The sequence below is a fragment of the Schistocerca americana genome, chromosome 8 (assembly GCF_021461395.2).
Source record: "Schistocerca americana isolate TAMUIC-IGC-003095 chromosome 8, iqSchAmer2.1, whole genome shotgun sequence".
Lineage (NCBI taxonomy): Eukaryota > Metazoa > Arthropoda > Insecta > Orthoptera > Acrididae > Schistocerca > Schistocerca americana.
The window spans coordinates 407,679,492-407,697,124 of record NC_060126.1 but is presented as its reverse complement, the minus strand read 5'-3'; the positions used below and the strand labels follow the sequence as shown (position 1 = coordinate 407,697,124).

The 17,633-nt window shown below is 40.0% G+C and overlaps 1 protein-coding gene across 2 annotated transcripts in view; it reads right to left on the bottom strand.

Annotated features, from left to right (window-relative positions):
* Positions 1–2,056: 2,056 nt before the first annotated feature.
* The window catches only part of LOC124545358 (DNA replication ATP-dependent helicase/nuclease DNA2-like), a 152,709-nt gene continuing 137,132 nt past the window's right edge, over positions 2,057–17,633 (bottom strand). For both annotated transcript variants that reach the window (XM_047124261.1, XM_047124262.1), the window contains 4 exons: positions 10,778–10,948; positions 7,463–7,618; positions 7,297–7,371; positions 2,057–3,461 (listed from right to left, as the gene is read on the bottom strand). In XM_047124261.1, the coding sequence (XP_046980217.1) occupies positions 3,195–3,461; positions 7,297–7,371; positions 7,463–7,618; positions 10,778–10,948 (669 nt within the window). In that variant the 3' untranslated portion in view covers positions 2,057–3,194. The remainder of the gene's footprint in view (positions 3,462–7,296; positions 7,372–7,462; positions 7,619–10,777; positions 10,949–17,633) is intronic.

Here is a 17,633-nt window from a genome sequence, read left to right as displayed (position 1 = left end):
TATCACCCCGTTCATAGAACACACGAAGGGTTGAAGCACACATCCGTTCAGCATACTTGAAATCACTTCTACATTTGTCAGTTACTTTCCACACAAAATAATATAATGGATCCTCCTGACAAAGAAATTTCAATCCAGTCACAAATTTTGTAAACTGGTGTGATACCGAGTTGAATGCTTCTTGGAAGTCAAGAAATACTTCGTTTGTCCAGACTCTCTTCATCTATGACTTTCAGGATTTTGCGAGAAAAGCTTGAGTTTCAAATGTCTGATGTTTCCAAAATCCATGCTGGTTGACATGCACAAGATTATTTTGTTTGACACAGCACACTGTTTCAGCTCAGATTATGTTCTAAGATTCTACAGCACCTGGATACCAACGTTATTAGGTGAATGTTTTGTGGATTACTTTTGCTATCCTTGTAGATGGATCACATTTACAGCATCTGAATTATGGACACCTTGTTTACACTTCTTCGTTCATCCTACGATACACATGTGCCATAATATTATACATAAAATCTGGCAAACAGACAGTTCAGTATTCTGACAAGTCTGTTAATGCATTCCCTGCCAAATCAGTTAACAGGGCAAGAGTGTCATGTTATATGGCCTAATAGCTTGTCACATGTGGAAACAGTGCGCCACCATATGCCAGGTAAAACTACTCACCTTGTCATGAATGCATGGGGAGTCACATGCACAGCCTCTGTAGGTGAAGCCATACATCTGTGTGTAATGCCAAGTTTGGCAACATACTGATGAATTGAACTTCTTGTTTAATTTTTTATTTACTTACAGTTTCCAAGAAACGCACATTTATAACAAGTCCAGAATTTATTTTACCCTGTAAGAAATGATGTTTGTGAAAATACTCTGTTTTTATAAAGTTTTTAAGAGTACTGAGTGTTTCCCTTTTTGTCTTCAGCATATATTGATATATCCAGATGCATGTAACAAGTATTTTTATTATATTTGAAAAGCATAATTTTTGTGCCAGTAATGCAGGGGACTTGGTCATTTTATATAGATAGGCTACAGGTATCAACCATGAAATCATTTCATATAGGAAGAGTAGGTATACTGTACGCAAGCACTGCTTTAACAAACTGTAATGTGGTTACAGCAGAATAAAAAGAAATGGTAGTCAGGAAGGAAAAGAATGATTTCTTAAATTAAAAGGAAGGTCAGCATTGGCCGTAATATTGATGTTTTACTGATAGCAGAATGGATTTTCGATCACATGGTGACCATCTTCAGTGCTGTACAAATTAAACTCAGACACTGGTATCAAGTTATCAATAACCAAAACTGAGAAGCAATCACAATAAGGATCTAGAATTTTGAGTGGGATGTATAAAGAAGCGCGCTCTGAAGACTACAGAAATACTGGTTTAGTCTCAACATTAAATACTACTTTAACATGATGATACAGTTCAAAGCAGACAGTATAAAATCAGTTATTGTGATCGCTTCTCAGTTTTGGATATTGATAACTTGATGCCAGTGTCCGAGTTTAATTTGTACAGCACTGAAGATTATCACCTCGTGATCGAAAATCGATTCTGCTATCAATAAAACATCAATATTATGGCCAACACTGACCTTCCTTTTAATTGAACATATATGGTCGTTGTATACACAGCACTCCATGGAGTCGCCAATCGATAGAATGATTTCTTATTTTGGTCCAGCAGTTTAATGAGAACACATTCAACCTGCTGTGATGGGATCAGAACAGACAAATCAGTATCTCACTAGTAATATTTGTGTGAAGAATTTTGGAGTACAAGGAAATCATGACACTGCAGACTAAATGACTGAAGAAATAAATGAAGATATGGAAGATCTAGAATTTTGAGTGGGATGCATAAAGAAGTGAGCTTTGAAGACTACAGAAATATTGGCTTAGTCTCAACATTAAATACTACTTTAACATAATGATACAGTTCAAAGCAGACAGTATAAAAATATACAGAAATATTTTAGTTGAGAGAGGTTACATACACAACCCTTCACCTGTGACAATATAAGAAGTAAATTACAACAGCAAGCATTTGAAATATTTTATTTATTTAAGAAGAATGCAAAAATATAAATAGCAATCTTTTCACATTAATACATGTAAGTGCAAACAGTGTATGAAAATATATAAAAATCTGTACAAAATATACATTCATAGGTAAATGTCAGTGCAATAGCACACCCTGTTGCCAAGTAATGTTCACAATGAAGATGTAGATATAATTATATAATTTCATCCCTTTGCAGACAACATAAATAATGCTAAAGGCATTCATAAATAAGTCAATATTTGGCAAGCACATGAAACTGACACAGCAGCATGCTTCATTCCATACTAGTCAAAAATTATAGATAAATTACTTTACAATATAAATAATATTACCACAAAGATTTCTCATATCTGACAGAAACACATACTATTTGTTTTACTTCATACTTTGAGACCAAGTGATTCAACAATGCATTATTGGAATGTCATTCTGTCAAAGGAAACCCCATGAGAAAATCAGCAATTAACTACAGTTAAGTAACTCAAATTATTACGAACTGGAATCACAATCACTGCAGTGAATGGGGCTGATTTTAGGTTGACTTGTGAAATTAATTAAGGATCAAATGTGAAACATGAGACACTAGCTTATCTGGGCCTCAGATGTCAAGAGCAGGTGTTTCAGTTTACGCAATCTAGAATACATGATATAGTTTTTGCTACCTACTGAAGCTAGAAATACCCAATTTGTGTGTCAGAAACATGTGCAAGAAATGTTTACATTCCACGATTATTCTGCTTGATTGAACTAAAGGTAAGATTTTCATTAAATCTTGAGAACTAAATGTTCTATTCTGCTTGATAACAAAACAGTAAAAACACAACTTAGCCGTATTACAAAAAGAAAAGTATGTTTTGTAATGCAGCTGTTTCAACGTAAAAAGTGAAATTTTTCAGGTCATTGTTGTCTACACACTTTCTTTTTATAGTATGGCACCACTTTTTAACTGTAATATTGACAGCGGAAAAAACAGTGTAGTATTACCTAACCATCCATAGGTTTCAAAATTATAGTAACTGCACTGAAACACAATATGAAGCAATGAAGGGGAACTTGTTTTGCATCTTGATAAGTGATGAACTACAAGAATTTTCAAAAGTTCCGTTCATTAAGTTACTATCAATTTTCATTCACAGATTTAATAGTGACAGGTTTCGATTTGACACCAAGTTCACTGAATACATTTTCTACAAGTGGTTTCCATAAAAATTCTTTGCTATTATCATGTACAGAAAGTACCAGTCCTTTCTTGTCCAAAAGTTCAAATGCTCGAAAAAATGGTTTATGGTGTCGCAAAGTCTCACGATCACCAAACATTACCAACTTATGTTTAGCACGCGTCACAGCAACAGTCAATCGACGTATGTCATCAAGGATGGCAGTATCCTGTAAAAAAATTTAAAAAAAATTATTTTCAATTTGAACATTCTCCTTCATTCCTTTAAAACCTATTGGTTGTTGCTAGACGCTGACTTAAATTCATGGTGCAAAATGTTAACAAAGAAAAAAGATTGATAATGACACTGACACAGCTTTTCAGGTCCAAGTTTTAGTCTTTATGTACTGGAATAGCAATGGTTTATCATCCATTCAAATTACTTCAAATGTCATGTTCACATTCTCAATTAACTCCCTAAGTCTGGACTCAGCCCTACTGAATGGCTTATTTAATAATGATGGCAGCAGTCAAAACCTTGTTATAAATAAAATGAAGCAGTATGCCGTCTACGACAACTTTACTCACTCTTCAAATGTATCAACTACTTTCTAAGTTATAAGAGTATGAAAAATAATTTGCACTTTTTCTTGGCCCAATAGTATATAGCTCATATAACTAGTTCTGTCACCGAAAATCACATAAGTCGAAGTAAATGGTGTAATTTATCAGCAGCCATCAACCACTGCATTAAAAAACATTTCCATGCACAAGCTGCCAGTGACGGTTTAATTTATATGTTTATAGGTTACTTTGGTTGACAAGCATGTACCAATTACCTACAGTCTCCATCCCTACATCCAAATCTCCACTCCTATCCCTCCCTCTATTCTTTCTCTCTACAATCAGACTCTTTACTCATTAATGTGGATGCTATGCATCCTCTTACAGTCTATACCAACGTCTGACACCAACTGCACAACCCCCTCCTAAACGATGTTGGCCAACCACATTCCAGTCTATAAATGTTTGCAGTTTATAAACCAAATCTACAAAAAACTCCACAAAATTTCCATGGGAAGCCCAGTATGAGTTTCTACTCATCATATAGCAGAGATGTTGAGTCACAGATAGGCACAACAAAAAGACTCACAATTATAGCTTTCGGCTATTTAAGGCCTTTGTCAACAGTAGACACACAAGCACATGCACTCACGCAAATGCAACTCACACACGACTGCAGACAACTGAAACTACACTGCGAGCACACCAGTGCATGATGAGAGTGGCTATTGGGTGGTTATAAGGAGGAGGCTGGAATGGGGAGGGGGATGGTTAGTATGATGGGTGTGGCGGACAGTGCTGCAGGTTAGATGGAGGGCAGGGGAGAGGTGGGGAGGGTGGGGAGAAGTAGCAGAAAAAGAGACAAAAAGACTGGGTGTGGTGGTAGAATGACAGCTGTGTAGTGCTGGAACAAGCCCCTTCCCAGGTTGGTTGGGTGACGACAGTCACTGTTGTCACCCATACAGTCCCTTCCCTGTTCTCATTCCAGCCCTACACAGCCATCATTCCACCACCACACCTAGTCTTTTTATTTCTCTCCTTTATCACTACTTCTCTGGCCTTGACTGCATCTAGTTGTGCCCCGAGACGTGAAGTATACCCTAACCGAAATTCTACACTCATCCCTCAAGCTAGTATTCCGTTACACAATTAACCCATACAATGTTTCCAGAATGAGATTTTCACTCTGCAGTGGTGTGTACACTGATATGAAACTTCCTGGCAGATTAAAACTGTGTGCCGGACTGAGATTCTAACTTGAGACCTTTGCCTTTCATGGGCAAGTGCTCTACCAACTGAGTTACCCAAGCACAAATTATGACGCATCCTCATTGCCTTAATTCTGCCAGTACCTCGTCTCCCACCTTCAAAACTTCACAGAAGCTCTTCTGCGAACTTTGCAGAACTAGCACTTCTGGAAAAAAGGATATTGCGGAGACACGGCTTAGCCACAGCCTGGGGGATGTTTCCAGAATGAGATTTTTCAAGACGATATTATTGTCCATCCCTATGCTTCCTTTACTCCAAATCCTATGCTCCATGACCCATTTCTCTGTGGACAAACAAGGGGTAAGCCCTATGTCATACATACAGCCATGCATCACTTCCTACAGCAGCTAAGTCACAGGCATTTCCTGTTCAATCAAAGGATGGGTCACATAAGAATATAGTCATCTTATTCCAACAGTGATGCAGTTACTGTGAAGCACTGTATCCAAGTACAGCAGTTACCACTGCTAGGAAAAGAAAGCAAGTGTAATGTTAGACAAAGCAAATGAATGGTATAACGGAGGCACTAGGAATCAAAGTTTCTGGGACATCCAGATGAGATGAGTGACAATAACAACCAGGTGGAAAAGTGCCCATTCTACATCTGCTGGCAAGAATTACAATCCCAGAGGGTCTTACAAACACCACACAGTAACCATTAGGAGCAATACATTCGAAACACCCAGATTATTTTAGAAAAATTTCAATATTTAGAAGCCCTTCTGAAGAGTCCAGTGAAAGTGAAACTATGAGAGGCACTATATAAGAAGACAGCACAAACAGCCCATGAAGTTAGAAGCAATTGTTACCAGAAAGCAGTCACAGTTAGTAGTCATTGGGAGCAGTTCCACAGCCGACCCTCAAGGCACTTTGCTGCAGTAAAGATTCTGCAAAGTCTGTGGATGGACTAGTAGCAACAAGTAGTATTTGATATTTTCTGTCTGTCAGAATAGAGGGGAGAACAAGTGCTGTTTTACACTTGTCTCCAGTTGTGGTTAAAGTATCTGACTGCATATTGGAGGAAAGAATTGCAAGCAGACCGATCATCTCCGGCAGATCAAGGTAGAGTGAAGAAGAATGAAGAAACTGTGAGTTGCTGAAAAGGCAAAACATACAGAGTGGCTGGGTGTACTCATTGGTTTTCAAAGATGTACAGCCACTGTAAGACACCTTTCTGAATAAGGTTAAATTACTGTGAAAATTAATAGTTTTTTTTAAACTGAATCCTTAAGCTTTTGCACTCTCATTCAAGTTCCATGAATCAGAACTTATTGTCCCCATTCCAGAATCGCCTGTGCTAAGCAACCTAGGAGACTTTCTCCCTCTTACTCCATTAAAGGTGACTCAGTAGACCCTCAACCTATATGAAAGTATTGCCGTCAACATCCTGACAGCACTACAAAGGCCATGTCTTCACCCAAGCTGGTGGCACGACTTGTACCAGGATGTGAGGCAGCAACTACCCTGCTGTCTACACCTCAGATTGGTTACCAGCCAAACTTTCTCCCACCCTTCCTGGCTCTCCTCCTTTAGTTTTGTCTCTTGGCACCAATGGCTTTCTTTAGGCAACTGTTACTGAGAACTACATGTCTAACCGTTCCTACTTTCCAATGTCATTCAGATCCTTCTTTGCCTTGCGCATTTCACGTGTGTGTGTGTGTGTGTGTGTGTGTGTGTGTGTGTGTGTGAGAGAGAGAGAGAGAGAGAGAGAGAGAGAGAGAGAGAGAGAGAGAGAGAGAGAGAGAAGGAAAGTGCTGAGGGCAAGAGAACTCCAGAGAGGCTGCAGAAATGGATACTTAGATTACAAGAAGAATAATACCACATTTGAAAGCCAGTGCCATTTTCTCAACTGTTGCATCTATCTATGTAATCAGTTACCTATCTTCAGTTATGTTTTTACTGCAGGAAGAGGAAATGTTTAGTTCCAGGAGTTTATGACCCTGTGTCTTTCTCAATGCTGTCACCCATTCACTACCACATAGTTTGATATAACTAATTCAGTTGTTTTAATGCAGACTGAACTGGTCCATATGTATAACTTTATTATTTGTTATTTACAGGTTTTAAATATAAGTATGTATGCCAGAGACTAGAGTGTCAGAAGTAAGTCCCATGTAGATCTGTACCCTGAATACAATATTCTGAATTTTAATGGAAACCTTTACATATTTAAATTGTTGAAAAAGATGTGTATGTTTCCATTGGTATATTCTTACAAGCTTGCAGCTGTACCTTTATTTCATCCTCCTCTTCTTTCTTCAGACTGGCTGTCTCATTGTCTTTGGCAGAGTTTTTAGCAATTGATTTCTGTTAACAGATAATAATGAATTAAAGTTTACAGCAAAATATACTGGAGCTAACTTTTCCCAAATAAGAGCCGAGAATAGAAACAACTAACCTTACTACGTGTACATGACAAAAGTATAACAGATTTGTCACGTCCTTGAAACTGATCAACAGTGTTGACCTCATGAGAAGGCAGTGCTTTCCTTATCAAATTAACTTGTGCTCTGAATGGTGCAATGATTCCAATATCTTTTGTATCTACAGCACCCTGTAACCAGTAACAAAATTTTATTGTGTAAATTATGGCCAAGCAAAACCAGTGAAACATATCGCTAATTATGTGGCATTATTTATAAAATTTACAAACACACATGACTGATACACACGCATGAAAAAGCAAATGGCAGGTGTTGGTTTACTGAGCATTCTGACACAATTCACCCATACTCACAATTCACCCATACATAACATTAGCTGCAAAAACAACCAACCTTAGATCTGAAACTTCCTGGCAGATTAAACTGTGTGCCGGACCAAGACTCGAAATCGAGACCTTTGCCCTTCACGGGCAAGTGCTCTACCAACTGAGCTACCAAAGCACGACTCACGCCCCATCCTCACAGCTTTAAATCCGCCAGTACCTTGTCTCCTACCTTCCAAACTTCACAGAAGCCCTCCTGCGAACCATGCAAAACTAGCACTCCTGGAAGAAAGGATATTGCGGAGACATGGCTTAGCCACAACAAAGGTCCCGGGTTTGAGTCTTGGTCCGGCACACAGTTTTAATCTGCCAGGAAGTTTCATATCAGTGCACACTCCACTGTAGAGTGAAAAATTTCATTCTTGGAACCTTAGATCTATTTAATTTACTAAATGTCTTTCTTTAATGAACTTTATTGGCATTTTACAGCAAACAATACACCCATTACAACTGCTTAAGTTAGAGACTACAGTTAGATTTTAAACACAACTATTTGTGGACAGAAGTATACAATTACTATGCATCAGCAATTGTCGTCTGTGGGAAAATCTACAGACACACATTCTAATGAAAATGCCTAGAAGATTACAAGATAAGTTGGGAAAGGTGTAGACTGCTACTGCTGATCATGACCACCCGTTAGTGAACTGCCATTCAATTATAATGCAAGGCAGGGTCTCTCAAGAACCTTACAGTAGGGCTGGTAATGCCAAACTGCAATAAGATGAGTGCGATGCTGGACTGTGTGGGCACACACAGTCATACATACATGCCTGAGCATGCATGCACTTAGATTTTTATGTCTTGTGTAGAATCACAAAACTGTGGACACTTTAACTCCTACTGCTTTCGCAATGACAAGTGATTTCAAACTGTATTATGTAAAATATCTGAGAAAGAGAATGTCCACATATTTGTGATCTCCACTGAGCAAAATGCAATGTAGAAAATGTGATATTAATACAATGATGTGCACAACTTAAGAACAAAAGCAACTTTTGCATCACGTTTCACTGCCAAGTAAAACAGCTTGGTGGAACTTGGACCATACATAGAAAGGACTGCTGCAATACAGTACAGTACAAAAAGTAACTGAGCAAAATATGCAATGAAATGACCAGCAATGATGCTATTATCCACAAGATAACAACTACACTGAAATCAGTGCGGTTCATGACGGTCCACTGGACATTGCAGATGGTGGGACGTGGGTCTTAATAACGTGTGTGGTCACCACAGATGGCAATGCATGCTCTGCAACGTGCTCCCATGTTGGTAAGGACTGCTTGTGGTAGGGCATTCCATTCCTCCACCAGCATGGTCAACAACTGCTGAATGATCATTGGTGCCTGTTGATGTGCTGCAATACGTTTCCCCAATTCATCCCACCCTTGCTCAATAGGATTTAAGCTGTGGGAATGGGCAGGCCAGTCCATTTATCAAATATCCTCTAAATACAAGAGCTGCTCCATCAGTGCTGTTCCAAGTGGTTGTGCAGAGCATCCATAAAAATGAAGTCTGGCCCAAATGTACTCCTGAGATGATGCACATGGAAGTAGTACAGTGTCACAATAAAGTTGATCATAGGGTGTACCGTGTTTAAGATTTTGAAGCTAATACGCCCATTCAACATTACACATGGACCACCAAAACTATCACTGCTGGGCGTACCCTCATGTGGCGAGAGGCGGGGACACCTCATGCACCAGGAACATTATTGAACATGACCATTGTGGTAGTCCTGGTGTTGTTGTGTGGGTACATGTTGTTGTCTTTGGCATTGCGTGGGTATCTTCACATCCAAATCTTTGAACACGGTAACACTCGCCAGTCAGTATTATTTGACACTGTACTCCTTCCCCTGTGCATCTTTTCTGGAGTGTGTTTTACCCTGACTTAATTTTTATGGATGACAATGGGTGATCACATTGAACAGTGCAGGTGGAGCAGCTCTTGGAACGAGAAGCTGTTCAGTGAATGGGCTAGCCTGCCCGTTCCAGTGAACTAAAAATGGAGAAATGGAAAGCCCTACCAAAGAACTCTTTACATACCTTGTGGCCAACATGGGAACATGTTGTAGTGCATATACTGCAATCCGTGGTGATCACATACCTTTTTACAAACTGTGTTTTGCCTTTTGTAACGCCCAAGGAACCATAATGAATTGTCGTGACTCGCATGTAAATACTGTCCTTGAATGAAAGTGTCATTTCTATTTGTCTCACTGCATATTTTGTCAGTTACCTTCTCTACTATACTGCACCAGTTCTTTCTATGGATGGTACAAGCTTCATCAAGCTATGTTACTTAGTGGTGACATGTCGTGTGAAAGTTACTTTCATTGTTTAGTTTTGCACACCACAGTATATCAGCAACATATGAAACAAATTAGTTTTATACTGACTTCAATTTTTACTATGCAGGGAACCAAAATACAAATATAGTTTTTTTGAGTTAGCATCCTTTCGAAAATGGTCACCTATTTCGCAATCAAAAGTTCTGAGAGACAGACCGCTTCACACGGACACCATGGAGAGATGGTTACAGGATCAAGAAATTACACTTAATGTCAATAAAATTGCAACATTATAAACTGATGTCAGAAGTATGTGGTGTACGCTGTCAATCTGTAGGTGACTACATTAAAACAGTAATTCTGGAGAAAATTTCGTCATACGACAGCCAGACACTGGTCAAAATATAAGTTTACTAAATGCCATTTCTTATGATCTCTGATACAGTGTCGCATCTCATTAAAAAAAAAAAAAAAAAAAAAAAAAAAAAAAAAAAAAAAAAAAAAAAAAAAAAAAAAAAAAACCTCTAGGACAATTAAGAAATTAACTTTTGCAGTGTTGACAGCAATGACACTAAGAACAACAACAACAACAACAACAACTACTACTACTACTACTACTACTACTACTACTGCTACTAAAAGTTACTTACTTTCTCCCAAATGCTGGTCACTGCAGCCAGAAGTGCAAGCTCATGAATGTTGGTGCATCTACCATTTTTGTTGCTGTTTTCTTCTAATAATGGAACTACACCCGTGTCAACAAACAACACAGCATCTGACATATCTGGAGAAACAATCCTCGACATCCATTGTGGAACCTTCTAAACAAATAACGAAAATGTTATGTCTGGAATCTCATAATGTAATAAGAAGTACCATTTCTAGAAAAATGCAGTTATAGGAACATGTTATGAACGAGACTTAACACTTTCAATATGAAAAGCAATTTAACAATCCTACTTTTATTATTATTGTCATCAACAGATGTCTCCTTTAATATGGTATTGGTTCACATGTTGCTTAAGTTCCATATTATTGCTGGGAATTGGGAAGCTGTACTGCTACAAATTCTCACAGCTTGCCACCGCTCTTAAAGTCAACACATTGAGCAACATGCAGTAAATAAAAGTTCTATCTAGGAAAAGCTAATCCAACATGAGTTTCAACTTTATTCATCGCACAGTCCCCCTACCAAAAAACAATCGTTAGTATGTACAGTAAAACTCTTTGGCTAATAATTATATGAACACGTGATATGATTACCAATGTGCAGTTTGTAACATTTCTCCCTTGAAGACTAATGTCAGAAGTACCCAAAAGCAAAAAAATTTTTCCTCTCCTTTATTCTGCAAACTGTATTACATCTGCTCATCAATACAATTTAGTGCACCTAAACTTAAAAAAAAAAAAGGGAAAGCCTACAATGTTAGTAAGTGTTTAGCCTTTTAAGATGAGGCAAGCTGGTGATTTTGTACCCTCAACATGAGACTCATATGATAGGCGGATTTTTATTATACCTGAATGGTCAATATTCAAAGACTTCAAGGGCATTATCGTGTTTAGCAAATAAGTTATAACATAATTAATAAATGAAAAAAATTTTGTAAATATTTTACATGCAACCTCATGATGAGAGACCAAATTAAATTTTGAAACTTCGTGGCAGATTAAAACTGTGTGCCGGACCAAGACTCGAACAAGGGACCTATTCCTTACGCGGGCAAGTGCTCTACCAACTAAGCTACCCAAGCGTGACTCACAACCCATCCCCACAGCTTCAATTCTGCCAGTACTTCATCTCCTGCCTTCCAAACTTCACAGAAGCTCTTCTGCGAACTTGGTAGAGCACTTGCTCACGAAAGACAAAGATACCGAGTTCGAGTCGCGGTCTGGCACACAGTTTTAATCTGCCAGGAAGTTTCATATCAGCCCACACTCTGCTGCAGAGCAAAAATCTCATTCTCGAATAAAATTTAACTTAGTAGGTACAGAAATCTTTTTGAATGGTTTTAATTTTGATATGCCCTACAATTTATAATTGTTGACTTTCACTAAATTGGTTGCAAGTGATAGATACATTCATTTGTATGAAGTGCTAGAACCCCTCTGCTAGGAGACAGTTTGTGATTACAACCAGTCAGATAATGGCACCCTAAGAGTTATTTAGAGTGCCTTTTTTTTATGGATGCTGCATGTTGAATTCTCAGATACTGTAGCCATTATGGAGCTTGGCTATCAAATGCCCAGCATTACATGTCTTTAATGACAGAAGATAAATTACATAGATTTCTACAAGTGAATGTATCTTGAAGACAACAATACAAAACTAACATGGTGAAAGATATGTTTTTGCATAGCAAGTGGTAGCAGATATAATTACAAATAAAATCTAATTAAAATACATGCTGCAGATGTACTTCACACTGTTCTAGCAACAATCTGTTTTTGAATTTCAAAGAAAAACTTAAGCAAAACAGATCACTTTGATTGCACATGTAAGCAAGTCGACCATAAGCAATGAGTTCAAGATAAAAAAGCGCATTACAAGATACTTCCTTCCGAGCACTTTTATATCACTCACAATTGGTTAGGCAGAGGTATTGTCAATTGTTGCAAGCTGAACACAAGAAACAGTAATGCTATTTCCCACTGATGGTTTCTATCCTACAAAATAATTTTACACACCTTGTACACTGTCTTGTTAGTCTTAGTGTTTAAATGTATCAGCCTGTAAGAAAAAGGTCTCTGAATCATTAAAACTGGTATACTTAATTGCCCATATGACAATTTTAATTTAAATACACCGTATTTGGTAGCAAAATTTAATTTTTTTAACAGACAGTCTAAATGTCTATCACCTACGGACACAATCAAGTGAGAAAGTCAAATGAAACAATGAAAAATCAAAGACAGGATAATGACAGTATTACAAAGAGGATAGATTGCTATTCACCATATAGTAGAGACGCTGAGTAGCAGACAGGCACAACAAAAAGATTGCTAAACAAGTTGGTTTCGGCCAAAAGGCTACCTTCTGAAAAATACACACACACACACACACACACACACACACACACACACACACACAACCACTGTATCTGGTCACTGAGACCAGACTGTGAGCAACTGTGCACGGGATGTGGTGCAGAAAGGGTAGGGCAGTTAGGTGCGGTCGGAAGGATAGACAGTGGACGGGTGGAGAGGGGAAGGGGGGGGGGGGCAGAAAAGGAGAGAAGTAAAACGACTGTAGGTGCACTGATGGAATAGAAGGTTATGTAGTGCTGGAGTTGGAACACAGAAGGACAGTGACTAGCAAAAATTGAGGCCAGGGCATTATGGGAATGTAGGATATATAACAGGGTGAGTTCCAACCTCTGCAATTCAGATAAGCTGGTATTGGAAGGAAGGACAAAAATGGCACAGGCTGTGAAGCAGTCACTGAAGTGAAGAACATTGTGTTGGGGAGCGTGCTCAGCAACTGGGTGGTCCAGTCGGTTCTTGGCTACAGTTTGTCAGTGGCCACTCATGCACACAGACAGCTTTGCTGATTGTCAAGCCCAGTAGAATGCAGCACAGTGGCTGTACAAGTTGTAGATCACGTTACTGATTTCACAGATAGCCCTGCCTTCGAAGGGGTAAGTGATGCTTGTGACTGAAGTGGAAGTGGTGTTGGTGGGAGGATGTATGGGACAGGTTTGAATCTAGGTCTATTACACTGATATGAGCCGTGAGGCAAGGGACAAGGTGTTGGGAGCAGAGGTGGAGTAGGGACAGACAAGGATGTTGTGTTGGTTTGGTGGGTGGTAGAACAGCACTGTGGGAAGGGTGAGAGGGATAGTAGGTAACGTATTCCTCATTTCAGAACATGATGAGAGGTAGTTGAAACAGTGGCAGAAAATGTGATTCAGTTGCTCCAGTGCTGGGTGGTACAAAGTCGTGAGGTGTATGCTGCTTTGTGGCCAGATGGTGGGATTCTTGGAGGTAGTGGGTGACTGGATAGCGAAGGTATGGCAGATCTGTTTCTGTATAAGGTTGGGAGGGTAAATACTGTCTGTAAAGGGCTCAGTGAGAACCTTGGTACTTTTTGAGAGGAACTGCTCATCACTACATGTGACGGCTATGGTGGCTAGGCTGTATGAAAGTGACTACTTGGTATGGAATAGATGGCAACTGTTGAAGTGGAGGTGCTGTATTGCTGGTGGTTGGTAGGTTTGACATGGATGGAGGTACTGATGTAACCATCTTTCAGGTAGAGGTCAACATAAAGGAAAATGGCTTTTTGGGTTGAGGAGGACCAGGTTAAGCGAAGAATGGGGGGAGGCATTGAGGTTCTGCATAAATGTGGATAAGGTGTCCTCACAATCCAGATCACAAAGATGTCACCAGTGAATCTGAACCTGGTGAGGGATTTGACATTCGGGATGGTTAGGAAGGATTCTTCTCAGTGGCCCACAAATAGGTTGGCATAGGATGGTGTCTTACGGTTCCCCATTGTCAAACCATGGATTTGCTGGTAATGCCTTCAAAGGTGAAGTAGTTGTGGGTGAGGATACAGTTGGTCATGTTGACCAGGAAGAAGGTTGTAGGTTGGGAATCCATTAGGCATTGGGAAGGGCAGTGTTCAGTAGTGGCAATGCCATGGACATTAGGAATGTTAGTGTAAACGAAGGTGACACCAATAGTGACGAGTAGGGCACCATGTGGTAAAGGAACAGAACTGTAGAGTGTCAGTGGAGGAGCAAGTTGGTGTCTTTTATATAGGTGGGTAGGTCGTGGATAATAGGATGAAAGAATTAGTCTATAAGAGCAGAGGTTCTCTCAGTGGAGAGGATTCAACCGACCTACAAACAATCTATTTTTCTCCCCCTCCCCCCGTTTTCCTCCCTACGCCTACTGTCTTGACTTCCAACTGTTCCTAGCTGCCCTACCTTCTCCCCACCTTTTCCTCGTATGTTCCCACAAGCAACACTTTACCGTCCCCCACCCCTACCCTCGCATCTCTCTCCACCCTAGTCTCCTCCTTACCCCCACTACCCATACTGCTTTTCCCATCATGTACAGTTGCTCTCAGTCCCAGTCCATCCTTGGAGGCTAGACAGTGTGTGCGCGCGTGTGTGTTCATCTACTTTAGAAAAAGGCCTTTTGGCTGAAACCTTACTTGTTTAGCACTCTTTTTGTTGCGCCTGTCGATTCAACGTCTCAAATATATGGCGGGCAGCAATCTATCCTTTTCATAATATTGTCATTATTCCATCCTGGCTTTTCCATTGTTTGATTTTGTCTATTGGCTTTATCTTCATCCAGTACCCCAGTGCTGTTTTCCTTTGTTACTATTTTCTAACACATTGCTTTATTCAGTGTCCATCCTTTCCTTTCTCTTTTCACACACACACACACACACACACACACACACACACACACACACACACACACACAATTACGTGACTGTGCTGATTGTTGGTGCAGCATCTTATGTCCTATGATACACCCAATGATATCATTAACCTAGACCTTCAATTCATCACTCTTCCTGCTTCACTACTGTGTATTTTCACGAGTTATTTTCCATACCTTCCTGTGCTACACAAACTTGTACTTCATCCTTCCAAACCCCTCCCCATTCTTTCTCCTCTCTTATTCCAGTTCGCACTTGCTAACCTCACCTAATCCAGTCACATCTGCTGCTACCTCCTTCATACATTTCCAGCCACTGACTTGCAACCTACATTATTGTCTTTTTTATTTATTTTTATTTTTACCTCATTGTGTTTTCACATTTATTTCTGTTTGTTTTCACGTTTCACTACTGGCCCATGAACTGGAGTGCACACACCATTCCACCTCAAAAATTTCTCCAGCCTGCTCATCTCCTATTACTGTCTATGACTACCACTGTCCACCACCTCTACAACAGTCTTCAAACCTTCCCTATAATCCCTAATAGCTGACAAATCCTGCCTCACAGACCTACAACATTTACCACACCCTCTAGCTCCCTCCCACCACCATAAACAATCCAAAACCTAAACAGATCCTAAACACAGTCACAAACCTTTCTGCCAAAAGCTTTAGTCCCACAGAGGTATCAGCCCTTTCCAAAGGCCTTATATTCTGTTTCACTTCCAAATTTAATCATGCTTGACCTGTTAAACACCTTCTCTCCTTCTACCAGGCCCCACAGTGGGAATACATTTTTGCCGCCAACCCTACCAATCAGACTCAACACAAAAGCAATATTGAACTCTGCCTGACTCAGTTCACTCCTCCATCCAACCGAGATCCATTCCCCCTGCCCACAAATTACCCCCTCTTAACATTCCAGAACTTCTTAACCTTGAACCTTGCCTCACCATCATTTCCCAAATCGCTCAACATGCATGCTAACCTTACATCTGCAGAAATAACTGCAACCCATCACCTAAAAACTGATCCCGACCTTCAGATCCTACCTGCTGACAAATGCTTCACCACTGTTTTTTTGAACTGAAAGCATTATCTGGCAGAAGGACTTTCCAAGGTCAGATTCGTCCACCTACAAATCCTGACTCAGTGATATAATTCCACACATCCAAAGGATCTCTAGTCTCTCCTCAAATCCCTAAGCCGATTCCAGAACCTCTTTCCTGTTTTTGCCTCTCTCCTCATTTCTACATTTCCACCTTCTACATGCTTCCTGAAGTCCATAAACCCAACTATCCAGGATGCCCTATTGTGGCTGGTTACTGTGCCTCCACTGAAAGTATCTCTGCTCTCATACACTAACATCTTCAGCATATTACTTGCAACCTACCCTCCTACATAAGACAGTTGATGTTCCTATACCACATGGTGCTCTGCTCATGAGTACTGATGGCACCTCCCTTTTCATTAACATCCCTAATGTTCATGACTTTGCTGGTATTTAACACTATCCTTCCCAATGTCCAATGGACTCTTAATCTATAAGCTCCATTCTGGCCAACACTGTCAACTAGATCCTCACCCACAACTACTTCACCTTTGAAGGCACTGCCTACAAACAAATCCATGGTATGACACTGTGCACTTGCAAGACACCATCCTATTCATGGATCACCTAGAGGAATGCTTCCTCACCACCAAGGATACCAACCTCTTGCCTGGTTCAGATTCACTGATGACATCTTCATGATCTGGACTGAGGGTGAGGACATCCTATCCACATTCTTCCACAATCTCAACAGTTCCTCCCCCATGGCCCTCCTCAATCCAACAAGCCACCTTCCTTGATGTTGACCTCCACCTGAAAGATGGCTACATCAGTACCTCTGTCCATATCAAACCTACAAACCAAAGGCAGCACAGTACAGTTTCTCCAGTTTTACAGCTGTCATCCATTCAATGCCAAGAAGTCCCTTCCATACAGCCTAGCCACCCTCGGCCGTCGCTGTAGTGACAAGCAGTCCTCCACAAAATACACAAAGGTTCTTACTGAGGCCTTCGCAGACCATATCTACCCTCCCAACCCTATATAGAAACATATTTCTA